Below are 13829 nucleotides of genomic sequence, written 5' to 3' on the forward strand. Positions count from 1 at the left end.
ATCAATCAGGCAGACGGTAACAGGTGCCATGGGGGAAAGGGGTTCGGAACGCGCAATGAAGGTGGCGAGCGTATAATCGATTTTGCGGACACCCATGACCTTGTACTTATAAATACATGGTTCATCAAACGATTGTCTCATCTTCCCACATTTTATAGTGGGAACAATAAAACGCAAATCGACTATATTCTCATAAGACGCCAACATTTTACCACTGTCACACTGATTGCAAAGTCGTTCCCTATGAGACCATCGCACCTCAACATCAGCCGTTGATTGCCGTCCTGCGAATTAAGCCACCGATAAAACAGCGTGAGGAACGCACTGGCCCGCCGCACATTAAATGGTGGCGATTTGGTGAGAAGAAAGACGGAAACGGTCTCACTCATACGATTACCAGCCATTACGAATGTGGAAGAATCATGGAACCAAATAAAAGACACGATCCACAAAGCGGCCTCTGCAACCCTCGGGGTCACCAAGCCGGGTAACCGGTACATCAATCGAGATACTTGGCTTTGGAATGATGATGTCGAAATGAAGGTCCGTGAAAAGAAACGCCTCTACCACAAATTTCTCGACGATAAAACGCCTGCTAATTGGCAAATTTATAAGAGTGCTAACCGGGAAGCAAAGAAAGCGGTCGCTGTCACCCGAGCGAATCATTTAAGAAATCTTTACGATAAACTGGACACTCGGGATGGCGAAAGAGATCTGTATCGACTTGCTAAAAGCGGTAATGAACGCACACAGGATATCGAACACTTTTGTTGCGTTAATGACAAGAACGGTACTTTGCTTACCAACCGTCGAGCCGCAACGAATAAATGGCGAGAATACTTCAAGCAGATTTCAACTGAAGAATTTGCTCATCCTCCACTTCCACAATCATTGCCGACATTTGGAACAGTCCTACCAGCCAGCGCAACTGAAGTCGAGGAGGCAATAAAACAAATGAAATCGGGGAAAGCAACAGGACCTGACGACATCGCATCTGAGCTCTGAAAAGCGAAGAGCTGGGACCCAACACTGTGGCTCAGTGAATTCTTTAACCGGGTTATTCAGGAAGGAAGAACACCATCTGATTGGCAAGAAAGTACCACTGTTCCAATATGGAAAAAGAAAGGTAACCCAGCAGAATGTTCAAATTACCGTCCGATCCGGTTACTTTCCCATACCATGAAGATTTTTGAACGCATTCTTGACAACCGTATTCGCGAAATCGTTGAAATAACCGTGAATCAAGCCGGATTTGTCAAGAACTGCGGAACTACTGACGCAATACACGCCGCGCGGTTACTCATGGAGAAACACCGTGAGAAGCATCGCCCTCTTTACATTGCCTTTCTGGATCTAGAGAAAGCGTTTTACCGTGTACCACACGAACTCATCTGGTATGCTTTACGACAACACTTCGTGCCAGAAGAACTCGTGCGCTGGGTTCAATTGCTCTACCACGATCCGAAAAGTAGTTCGAAGTATGGTGGGTGTATCAGAACCGCTTCGTGTCTCTGTTGGTGTTCATCAAGGAAGCGCCCTCTCACCACTCCTCTTTGTTCTTGTTATGGACACCGTCACACGGGATATCCAACGTCCAGCAGTGCTTTGTGCAGATGATGTTTTTCTAGCATCTGATAGCAAAAATGATCTCGAGCAACTTGTTCAAAAATGGAATGATCGCCTCATGCAACACGGTCTCAGATTGAATTTAAACAAAACTGAATTTTTGACGACCGATCCCCATGAAACAGGCACAATCACTGTCAGCGGCAGTGATCTGCCCAGAACTGAGCAATTTAAATACCTCGGGTCAACGCTATCAGCCAATGGAGAACTGCGTTATGAAATTGCTTCACGCATTAACGCAACCTGGATGAAGTAGCGTTCCACAACTGGTGTCCTTTGTGATCGACGTATCAACGAACGTCTCAAATCTAAAATTTATCGCAATGCCGTCCGTCTAGTCGCTCTCTATGGTTGTGAGTGTTGGCCGACCATAAAAGACAATGAACGACGTCTTGCGGTAATGGAGACGAAGATGCTACGTTGGACTAGTGGCGTCACATGTTTGGATCCCATCCGAAATGAGGATATCCGCGATCGTTGTGGGGTTGCACCGATCGTGGAAAAGTTACGAGAGAGGCGTCTTCGATAGTATGGTCACGCAATTCGTGCAAACGAGAATTCACTTGCCAAGATTGGTCTGAACATCGAAGTCGATGGTAAACGACCAAAAGGCAGACCTAAACAACGGTGGCTTGACACGCTGGATGGGGATTTGAACGCCTCGAGATTGCATCCAGATCAGGCATTCGATAGAGCCAAATGGCGAAGCCGATCACGACGAGCCGACCCCGCTTGCGAACGGGACAAAGGCTGAAGAAAAAGAAGAAGACTGGAAAAGGTCTTACCGAATCCGTAGCCCCTAATTCCATTCAATTTAATTTTTAAGGATTTGTTGAAAACGAAACCTTATTAAAATCGGTTTGCTGTCTGTCGGTCTGCCACATGCAACTTTCTCAGGAACGGTTGTACCGATTGACACCAAAACTTGCTGGGAAGATGGAAACTGTGAATGCCCACGCATCGTTCTATGCTGAATTTGACTGGGGTCCCAATATATGCAAAAGAGGGATGTACATTTTTTTTTCACCAAATATAGTCATGTGAGCTATCAAATGAAAGGTCTTGTACTACTTTCGAAATCAGCCCTTAGTTTTGAAGCCGATTGCGAAACAGGGGAGTGAGTGAGTCAGTCAATTGAACCGCTATCTCTACGCTTTAACCTAAGCAGAGCAGAGATATTTTATCGGTCATTTAGATGCAGAGAGCCTTAAACTTCAAATCACATTTCAACGTTTCTCTTTTCCTTAGAAAAATTTTCTAAACTTCAATATTCATTTTCAATCCATTTGTCTATTAAAACTATTTTTTTTTTGTTTTTTTCCATTTTTCACAGGCTATGCAACCTTTGCACGACCTCGTCAAAATTCTGTATTCGTTGGACCACAAGTGACAGTGCCCAAACCGCCACGTAAAACTCGCTCAGCAATGGATCTTCATTCGATGGTTGAAGAAGGACCGGAACCAGTTTGAAGTTCACTAAAACCGCATCAAGTTGAAATTCACTATTTTTAAGGTAACAATGGACTGTGAAAAGAAATGCTTTAGTCAATGGCTTTTGAAGCTTTCACTTAGGAGAAGACCATTTGCAAAAATCTAAGGAAAATTTCAGATTTTCTTGCCTGTGATGAGTCCTGCACGCAATAGGCTAGAAACTTGCACATGTATTCTTCGATGTATTTAAAACGGATCAAAACGTATTTAAGATAAATCTAGAGATTGTTGCGATTGCTATGATTGAACATTGAAAAGCGAAGTGTCAAGGTATGGATGAGTTTACGAAATTTCGGCTTTAAAAATGTAAGCGAAGATGAATGTCATTGGACTTGATAAAAATGGATATTTATCTATAATACAAGTTAGGACATAAATTTCATTACTTTCTAGACAAAGGAAGATTCGGATTAATATTATAATAAGGACGGAAATGAAGCAATATCTTAATATTGACATGAACTTGATATAAAGATGAAGATAGAACTAACACTAATCCCAAAATTAAGCAGTTCCCATTTGACATCACAGTCAACTTAATTTTATAAATAATATAGGTATGACTGCCTATTTACATAGAAAATTTAATATCCTAAATATTCAAAACACTCTCTGAGTATAACTCCGATTTTGGGTGTTTTTTGTCTACACTTCTATTGGTTACATAGGCAGGTTCTTGGTGACTTTCTGTGGCCTACACCTTCCTCCTCCTCCTCAAATATTACAGCATCCAATTTTTTATTTTTAGTTTTCTGGAATCATTCTGTGCATTTTAAACTTAACATAAAATCAAGGTTTCACTTATACTACTAATAAATTATAGCAAGGCAGTATTCCTTCTTTCGATGATCAGGAATTGATAACTATCTTTTGAGGGTATTTTTGACTTCTAGTCAAATATAGAAGTCAGAAATATGCTACGAATTCTACATAAATCATATGATCATGGTTTCAATTGGTTCAATAAAGGGTTCATAATTTTGAATTCTTTCCGTCAAGATTCTTTGAAAGAACGTCATTAGTTTAAGATCCTTTATGTCTTTCAATGACTTTACAGAAGAATTGAACCCCGCTGAGAATTTCTTGGAACTCCCAGTAGCATGTGTTATATTTCCGCTGAACTCGGCGGAATTTATTAGTAAATAATACGAGCGCTTCTAAAAGATTATTAAATTACTAAATTATCCTTTACATTTTCGGCATTCTCTCAAGAGTTCCATACCTTCCACCTTTAAATTCCCCAAAACCCTAGCATCTATTTAACTATTATTCAGATACACAAGTTTCCAAACAATACAATGATCACTAGCCTCTTTCTTGGTCTTCCCCATAAATTGCATTGGGCCGCTATATGCCCATGTTAAGTGCTAGTAAATGCATTTTTGCGCAGCAGTTCGGTTCAGGTAATTGCCAAAGTTTTAAAAAATGTATATACTGCTGCAAGACAGCTGAACACATACATCATAAAATTGTTGTTGAAGTGCGTGTGATTACTTGTTCGGGAAAAGTACCACTAATGCTTGGCTTTTGTCTTTGGTGAATAACCAACAGAGATCGCGAGAAAGAAATATTTTGAAGTTTTAGGGATCCATGAAGAGAGGGTGATGTAGTCTTTTTTTCATTTTTTGTTCTGAACAGCTGCTTTTCTATAGTCCCTTAATGTTACTTTACCGCCGCTCATATAATGTAAATCACGCCCAAATCAATGGAAAAAAGCAAGCGGTAGTACACAAAACGTGAGTACCTGTCGTGAAAGCATAATCCCACGGTCCTCTTCGGACACGGATTGATTTTGGGACTACAATCAGAGCCCCGCCATGCAAGCACAGCGGTCCTGGTTTATACTGAGTGCAGGCTCAGCATTCATACCAGTGGATGCGAGGCCTACCTAACACCTCTGCCGCAACTAAGGAGTACGGCACCCGAGTTGTACAGCGCAACTCCACGCTCGAGTTCCGAGGAGCTCTGCCCGCGATGTAGGCATAACCACAACCACCATAAAACTCCCACTAGGGGGCCAACCACAAATAACCGGGCCGAGAACACATCCTCCAGGAATTCTCCTCGAGCATATGTTCTCAGAGGGCCATCCCGGTTCCCATAGTACCAGATAACCTCCAGTGAGGCTTCGTGGCAGAGCCACTTCAGATGAGTCCCTTGCAGACTCGGGTCTGATCGCCCTCCTCTAGTAAGTGGGGACGTGTGTGTGGGAGATGATGGAGCGGTGTGAAATAAAGTTTGTGAACGCCTTGATTCAAGACTTGTCTAGATCAAATTCCATCTGAATATAACGGCTGAACAAGTCAACTATGCCCAACAGACTTCTAGGATAGTCATCAATACCAGTACCATCAATATCATACAACTTGTTGTTCACTAGGTACATCAAGTGTGTCAACCGATACTTAGCACGAAGGCCTTACGTTTTTTTTTTGTTCGTACACTGAGGTGGAAAATCTTAGAAAGGCACGTCTGCTCCAGCTCCACCGCGCGAATTCAGGAGTTAGAATGTTCGCATATGGGATTCGCAGAGAATTTTCAAACGCCTCCGTGCACACAGGTGACGCGTAAAGCAAAATGTATCGCAACATTCATGCCAGTGCCGCAGTGGCGCTAGCTCCTTTTTGCCATACATACTCTAGGTGCTCTCTAAAGCTCAATTTAGCGCCAATTATCACTACTTAATAGCTGGACAAGGCGACCATTTGAACCCCGGCTTCCACCTTCACAATGTTTTTTTTTCTACAATTTGTTTTAAGACCGCTTTTGTTTTCTTCGTAGAGAGCTCTTTTTACGGCTCGAATCGCCCTTGATTACCATATAGATTGCCTGGTCGTGACTGTCAGTGTAATCCTCACTAACTTGCCAAGCAACTCTTCTGACTAAAGCGGTGCTTAAGTATGTCAGGCCCACCGTAGACCCAGCCCCTTCCTTTGAAAGTATATGATGTCCTATTTTCGCGGGTACCTAGTATGATTATCGCCCAACGTCCTCTTGCATCCAAATACAGGCCACCTAGATAGTTGTATAACTATGCCCTCTCAGTATACACTCGTGCAATGAAGAAGGGAACAAGTTGTTCTCGAAATATCGATATTTGCTTAATAAAATAATCACTACTAGCGATGGAGACGGTGTGACGTTTTAATTTCCAAACTTGTTCGCTAGAAACACCGGGAATCACACATTGATTACGCCCTCTAACTTTATTGAGCAGCCTGGAAGGGGGTTTGTTGCCGTACAAAATCAAAGTGGGTTCACCGAATCCTCTTGAGAGATGCTTATCCGCATTCGGGTTGGCTCTGAAGCGTTAGTACACTCAGATAAACGCAGTGGCAACGTCATCTTTGCACAGCTTTCGCCAAGCACCTTATTAGTCTCTAATCCATGCGATATAGATGTAGGACATAGATTAGCCAGGTGTGCGGGACCCTATCAAAAGCCTTGACGTAATCGAAATAGCAACTAATGAGATTTTTTTGGCCTGAACTTGCCTGTCCTACAACTAGCGAGTCGATAATAAGTTGATCCTTGCAACCCCTTAATCCAACTTGTCAGCCTTCCTCGGACAGAATGTTGTCGGTCCCGAGGTGCGCATTGATCCTTTCCTTCATAATGGCCGTTATAAATTTGTAGAAGACAAGTAATCGGTGTTGTGTGTGCGGCGTTCTATATCATGTCTTTTTTCGAAATAAATTAGGTAATCCCGGCATAGAGAAAGGGTAGAAATTCTTCATGACGGCCTGACCTATGTAACGCTATACGCCGTCCAACAGTGTATACTGGTGGATTTTTCGTACCAAAAATTCTTCATCCGATCCAGACTAGGGCGCCCCAAGATAACTTCCACCCCAATATTCTTCGCTCACAATTACACTGTCTCTGTTTATTCATTCCGTGATCTGAAAACCCCGCTGGTTCCTTAAATACGTTGCATTCTGAATACGTCTGAAGTGACTTTCGTCATATCGTCGCAACCAATCATACGACAGAAAGTTTCTGCTTATGTCCGGCATTTCAACTACCGGTGTCTCACTGGGGATGGCATAATTCCGAAAAATCTTCTACATCTACATCTTCTTCTACCTCTCTTATCAATGCTGATTTAAGACGGCCAAGCAATGTCCTCAAACCGAAAACGAATCTTCTGACCATGCAGCCTGACAGCGGCAACTGCACCACAATACATAAGTCATTATATAGTAGTCGCCTACGAGAAGCTCCAGACGTGATGGCTGTAGCTGGCGAGCCATGCCTTCGGTTATCGTGGCACTCAGACGTCGAACCAATCCACGATCAGCGGTTTAAACGCCGTGTGTGAGGATACCAAGAAAAGCTGGGAACCCCAACGACCGTACTTTCTAAAGATATGATTGAGGATGCTATCAGTCGTTAGTCTTCATCCGGAATTTGGGTCTTGAGTTTTTTCGGCTTGAAGCAGACAGTCAAGCCTTTTTCAATTTTCCAATTTTAACGTCACGTTTGCTATGATTGCGTCATGTCATTCATATCCTATTTTGTATTTCAAGTCCCAGTGCGGTACCGCGAATCAGGTGAAGGAAATGGGATTGCATCCGTGGAGAACCTTGTCTTGCCTCGTCATAAATTTGCAACTGACCGAAATTTCAAAAGTGGGTGCTAGGTCCATCATAATTTCTCCATCAATCCTGTGAACTGAGTACTAATAGATGGAGAGATCCTCGAAGTATCCTTAAACCCTGTTCCTTATTGACTCTGCAAAAATGCGGGTTCTACCAAACTTCGTGTTTTTTACGATCGCCTTTAAGCCCTTGTACTTCACCGATTTCAGTAGCTTCTAGAGATTAACGTTTCCAGCCGTAATTGGAGGAGCTTTCTCCGTTTGATACTTTAAGCACGTGAGGCACTGCCACTTGAGACGCGTATACAGTTTTGGCACGCTTAGTTTAGTTGCTTTTTGTTATTTTCCGCTGAGTGGGTGTTCTTGTTATCCTTTCTCGACGACCTCTAAGAACCTCTTCTCCGTTTCATACACTTTCTTTGTCCCACTTATCGAATGCTCCCACTATGGACTCAGTTCGAGCAGTAACGAAAAGTCAGGTGCTACTTCTGTAATTTTCATGAGCATTACTTCTTGTTCACTACAGGGAATGCCTCTTAGCTCGCCTATCACTTTGATTAAGGTTTTAAGGAAAGCAAAACCTTGTTGAAATCGGTTCTGCCAGTGTGTATTTTCCTTTTTAAAGAAGGCGGAAATCCTCGGCGGCTCCCCCTCCCCTGCCCCGTGGAACCACCATTGGATATTACATCACGGCACGGAGTTAGCGTACTTTATCTCCTATCCGCCCACGGCTTCCGAACCTCTTGAGACCCCATTACTGTTTGAACACTCAGGTGAGATGTCAAATTTAAACCTGTAGAGGTACTGACGGTATCTTCAGTGGCCTGTGAAAAACTGCGTAAGATTATAATTGATCTCTCCGTGCTTTCTTTCCAGCCATTCTCCCTATCCCTATCATATAAGTCCAACGACTAGTGTTGATATAATTCCCAATTCTAATGCAGACGTAATTTCCCTCACGGTCCTTGTTGATGAGGACAAGTTAGCATTTTCGAGATGCTTTGCAGCTACAACCAGTGCTATGTCGTCGGCATACCGGCACCACCGGAACCGGAAAGTTAAGTTCATGGTTGTACAAGATGTTCTACAAAAGTGGGCCAAATACGGATCCCTGTAGGACACCCGCAAAGACAACGTACTCCTTGGGTCCATCATCGGTGTCATACTAGAGATTCCGTTATCAGAAGTAGTAATTGAAAATAACAGCGAGATAAGCGGGAATACCAATCGTCACCCGAGGCTTTCGTATAAGGTTCCAATTGGCCGAATTAAATTCATTTCTACAGTCCAGTGTCACCACCGCGCAATATTTGCTGCAATTGTGTCTTCTAGTGGCAGATAAGCATCTCATAGGTCGATCGATACGTAACACCCTTGAGGGATGCTCTCTGTTATATGGACGAGTCTATCCGTGAAGGTGCTTGTCTTGTTAGACTGGTCTAGCCACACCTCCATAAATGTCTACTCATTGTGGCTCGATCCGTAGTTCAATGGTGATCGCCTGATGGTCGACATTCGTGAGGTCCGCGGTAATTTGCCAGGACATATTACGCACCGGCACAGTGCTGACAAAAGGCAGCTATACTTTGGAACCAGAACCTCTTTCTTATAGATACTTATATCACCTTCCCTGGCTAGTTTGTCTGCCTGCCTGTTTCTCTGTATGTCGTACTTTTCTTAGGTCAAATGTAGTTTGCTTAGTTAGTTAGGTTTCGTCGTGGAATGCCATGGTAATTCCCCATTCCCCATGTTTCCATTAAGTTGTTCAGACTAAACTCTGGAGTTTAAGGATTGTGTTTTTTCTTTTAATATTTTATTCACTATATTGCACCCAACTGTCCATCCTCAATCCAAACACTCTTTTTCTGAGACATAATAAACAGAAGCACTCAAAATATCACATTCCCAAGACCGTATCACCACATATTGCTAAAATTATCTTGTCCCACATACTACATGTATGTCTCCAAACAAAGTCTTCGATATTCTAGGGCAGACATATTGTCTGGGCTGAGAAAGTTGTAAGTTACCATCAAGGACCAGACTATCGTTCCATGTAGTAAGCAGTCTTTTTGCATGGGATATCTATCAATCAATCAAAGTCAATCGATTTCTTATCAAATTCCCTTTTTACTTTTAGCGTAGTCTAAACACATTCCAGCCAGAAAATCTCCAAGGATCAGGTTTAACACCAACAAAATGGTTGACTCATTCAGTTCCCACAATTTTTAAAGATTAGTGTTACCGATTTGGTCCTTGAGGAGATGTCGTATTTTAGATTTAGGATGCAAACATAGTAAGAATCCTTCAACTCCGTAGACATAACTTCGAAGCTGTCTTCAAACCAACAAGATTGATTGAAATTCCGATAGTCAGGGATGCTCTAAAATGACATGACGTGACGTTTTGAAATTCTAAGAGTTCAATGGTTAGTAAAAAGCATTTATCTGAAAATCTACAGAATCACTACAAGCCACTTACAAGACTAGTATTGAATTGTGTTCACCAACCTGAGCTCTGCATTTATCCAAGTTAGCTTTTCACCTTTCGCCCGGCCACCCCAAGAGTATTTTTGTCCTTGTTAAAATTCATTCCAAGGATATGGGAACAAAGACGCCATGTCGAAAATGAAACGAAAAGTGGATTTCCGATTAATCTTCTGAATCTTTAACACTGTCGCATTTTCTGGCAAAAGACGTTATATCCTTATTATGTTGCGTTGGGCGGATGCGTGGTGATGACATGCTAGAGAGGAAATTGTTCGTCCCAGGCGACAAACAAATGCATGAATGTGAAAAATTGATTCTAATTTTTTAATGGAGGATAACGAAAATGATGATGCTGATGGTAGTGTCAAGAAACGCTGCCTACAACACGGCGTAAAGTTGGGACGTGACGATGGACAGTAGTCTGTATAAACGATGACGAGAAATCGAGGTCAATAGAGTGTTTGGGTGACACTTTTTTGCGTGGTAAGGACGAAAATATTACGCAGTCAGTGATTCAGGAACAGGAGAGGGTTTATGAATGGAGAAATGCGGAAAGAGGAAGCTAAAAATAGCGCCGTTATAAGGCATATTACGATTTGTAAGTCATCCATAACAGCCGTGAGTCGCAATTCCATGGTCTCTTTTAAATGTTCGATTTCGTTCAACGAGTCCTTAGAAAAGGTGAAACTTTTCTCTAAATTTTCTAAATCATCAGAAAAGTCCAATTTCAAGGGCATTTAAAATAGAAATGTGCGGTATCAGATTCCATGATAAATACTGGATCAAACTTTAAGAATTGAAGGGGTCGTAAGGTCTCATTCGCTTGAGCAGCTACATATTTCCCACCTTTCATGGTCCATTTTGAGTAAAGCTCACACTTTTCCAAAAAAGGGCTAACCACTTTCGATCAAGCAGGGTAGAGGCGAAGCAGCATTTTATAAGTTACCAATGCCCTGGACAAAACCATCAGCCGTTTTTTTGCAGTAGAAAGAAAGTTCTTTTTACCACGCAGTCAGGACTCCACTTTGTTAATTTTAATCATGTTTTCGATTGGTAAAGATATTGAGCTTTATTAAGCATATGGACTCGGCATTACAGTGTCCTTTTGGAATATGAACTCTAGACGTCCCGGTTTTGCAAAGAGGTCCACCAATTCGATATCCCTAAAAAGCTGTCTGACGTCCTGACCTACGCCATAGCTCCATCTTAGGCAGGGTCTGCCTCGTCTTCTTTTTCAACCATAGACATTGCCTTTATAGACTTTCCGGGGTAGATCATCCTCATCCATACGGATTAAGTGACCCGCCCACCGTAACCTGACGGTCATGGTATCGCTCATAGATTTCGTCGTTATGTAGACCCCGGAATCGTCCATCCTCATGTAGGCTGCCAAAAGTTCTTCAGAGTATTATTCTCTTGAACGCGGTCAAAAGTTCGCAATTCTTCTTGCTAAGAACCCAAGTTTCCGAGGAATACATGAGGACTGGCAAGATCATAGTCTTGTACAGTGAGAGCTTTGACCCTATGATAAGATGTTTCGAGCGGAACAGTTTTTGTAAACTGAAATAGGCTCTGTTGGCTGCCAACAACCGTGCACGGATTTCATCGTCGTAGCTGTTATCGGTTATGATTTTCGACCCTAGATAGGAGAAGTTATCAACTTTCGCAAAGCTGTAATCTCCTATCTTTATTCTTCCCGTTTGACCAGTGCGGTTTGATGTCGTTGGTTGGTTGGTTTTTGGTACTAACGTAGCTCCCATATGTTTTTTCTTGCCTTTATTGGCGTGTAGCCCAAGATCTCGCGGCGCCTGCTCGATCTGGATGGAGGCAGTTTGTACGTCTCGGGTCGTTCTTCCCATGATGTCGATATCGTCAGAATAGGCCAATAGTTGGGTGGACTTAAAGAGGATCGTACCCCTTTCGGAAGTATAGGCGAAAGTTTTCTATCTTCGTCAAGCTGAGAGTTTTGAAGTCGACCACCGACTCGTAAAAGCCCGGTTTGGTCAATGCGAGCGGTGAGACGTGATAGTACGTGAGATTGGGGAAAAGTTTACCTTAGGAAAGTATGCAAATTTCTGATGAGAAGTATCTTTGCTGTGTAGTACGAATCCAGTGGGTGAGAGCCGCTTGCAATTCCGCCAGAGTGAAAACCGAGATGCTGAAATTGGAGTTTGGTGTCCGTTTGAAGACTGCTACCGCACATAGTAAAGTAGCAGTGACTCTAACAAGTTGTGTGAGAGTGCTACATCGAGTTAAGACATGATCCAATGGCAGAGATGGAACTGATGAGATGACATGTACTGCCGACGATCGCATTTCTACTAACGCAGGCGGGATACTGTCGCGGGTATGTGTGCTCTGGAAATGTTTCTTCGGCGCTGTGGGAATCCTCCTGATGAGACGAGGCATCCTTAATCTCCCAGGACTTGGAGATGTTATCATGTAGCTGCTCATTTGGGATTGTGAAACCAATATGGAAAGGTGCACTGGATGATGAGCCATCGACTGGGCCAAGAATTGTCCACCCAAACATGGTGTTAAAAGCCGTAGGTTCATTTGGTGACCCGGATTTAATTCTTTAATTTAAGGCCTTAAGATTTTGCCGTAGAAGTCCGCACCGATGATAACATCAATCTTGCCAGGTGAGAGGATATCTGGGTCAGCTAGTTCAAAATTATGAAGATGAGGCAAATTCTTCGCGAATATTACGACTGACGGCAATTTGACGGTGGGATTTGGGAGAATGTGTGCGTTGGACTCTGCCTGTTGAGTTGAGAATCTTGATATCAATGTAAAGGCGACAGCTTCTTCTTCTTCTTTCTCCAGATGAGACACTGCCTACTCCAACAATTGGAGTGTAGACACTCGAGACAGCCAGGTTGAGAGTGCGAAAGAGTTGCTAAGAGATGAGGTTGATCTCCGATCCTGGATCGATGAGAATTCCGTGATGATGTTATGAGAGAGCTTGAGCAGTTGCCAGTAAAACCGTTGGAAGAGATATGATATCTGATTTAAAGTATTGATGAGACTTTCGCGCTGAGTTGAAAGATGCTGAGATACGAGATGATGACGCTAAATCCTGGAGATATGAGCTGTCAATTTGAACTGATTGTTGAGAACTACACCAAGGCCAATTTTGTGTTGCCTTGTTAGATTAGCTAAGCCAGGTTGAGTGTCCTGATCAGACGGCTTTCTGAAGAAGCGGGAGTCCTGCAGCGTAGAATGATGTGCCGCACAACAAACCTTACAGCGCCTTGTACTACGGCAAACTTCCACTTGATACATACTGAGACCCACGAAATGTTGTCGGATGGTTTGGTTGCGAACATCTGGCTGAGGAAGATTGCAGCTCGACTGATCATTCGCTTATGAATTAGATACGCTAGAAGTCGGTTTAGACTTGACGAATTGAGCAGTGCGCATGCGCGGTATATCAGAAAATTAGTGAGGCGTTCTAACGCTTGATACTCTGTTGCAGATCCCAGTATGACCACCCAGTCCTCACGAGTTTGCGGGTCGAGTCGATGGGATGTACCAGTAGCTGATTCCAATGTTGAACAGGCGATCGTAGCGCCTTAAGTGAATTGAGCACCTTGGTCACTGTGTTGATGACAGTGTTTAGT

The 13829-nt window shown here is 43.0% G+C and overlaps 1 protein-coding gene across 3 annotated transcripts in view; it reads left to right on the forward strand.

Moving 5' to 3' along the window:
* The window catches only part of LOC119658522, a 115519-nt gene that overhangs the window by 42898 nt on the left and 58792 nt on the right, over positions 1-13829 (forward strand). Inside the window, exons 3-4 of one of the 3 annotated variants that reach the window (XM_038065998.1) lie at positions 2960-3423; positions 3511-3674. In XM_038065998.1, the coding sequence (XP_037921926.1) occupies positions 2960-3096 (137 nt within the window). In that variant the 3' untranslated portion in view covers positions 3097-3423; positions 3511-3674. Of the gene's footprint in view, positions 1-2959; positions 3675-13829 lie in introns of all 3 variants that reach the window. The other 2 variants (XM_038065999.1, XM_038066001.1) reach the window with 2 other exon arrangements.

The sequence above is a fragment of the Hermetia illucens genome, chromosome 5, assembly GCF_905115235.1.
Source record: "Hermetia illucens chromosome 5, iHerIll2.2.curated.20191125, whole genome shotgun sequence".
NCBI classification, from domain to species: Eukaryota; Metazoa; Arthropoda; class Insecta; order Diptera; family Stratiomyidae; genus Hermetia; species Hermetia illucens.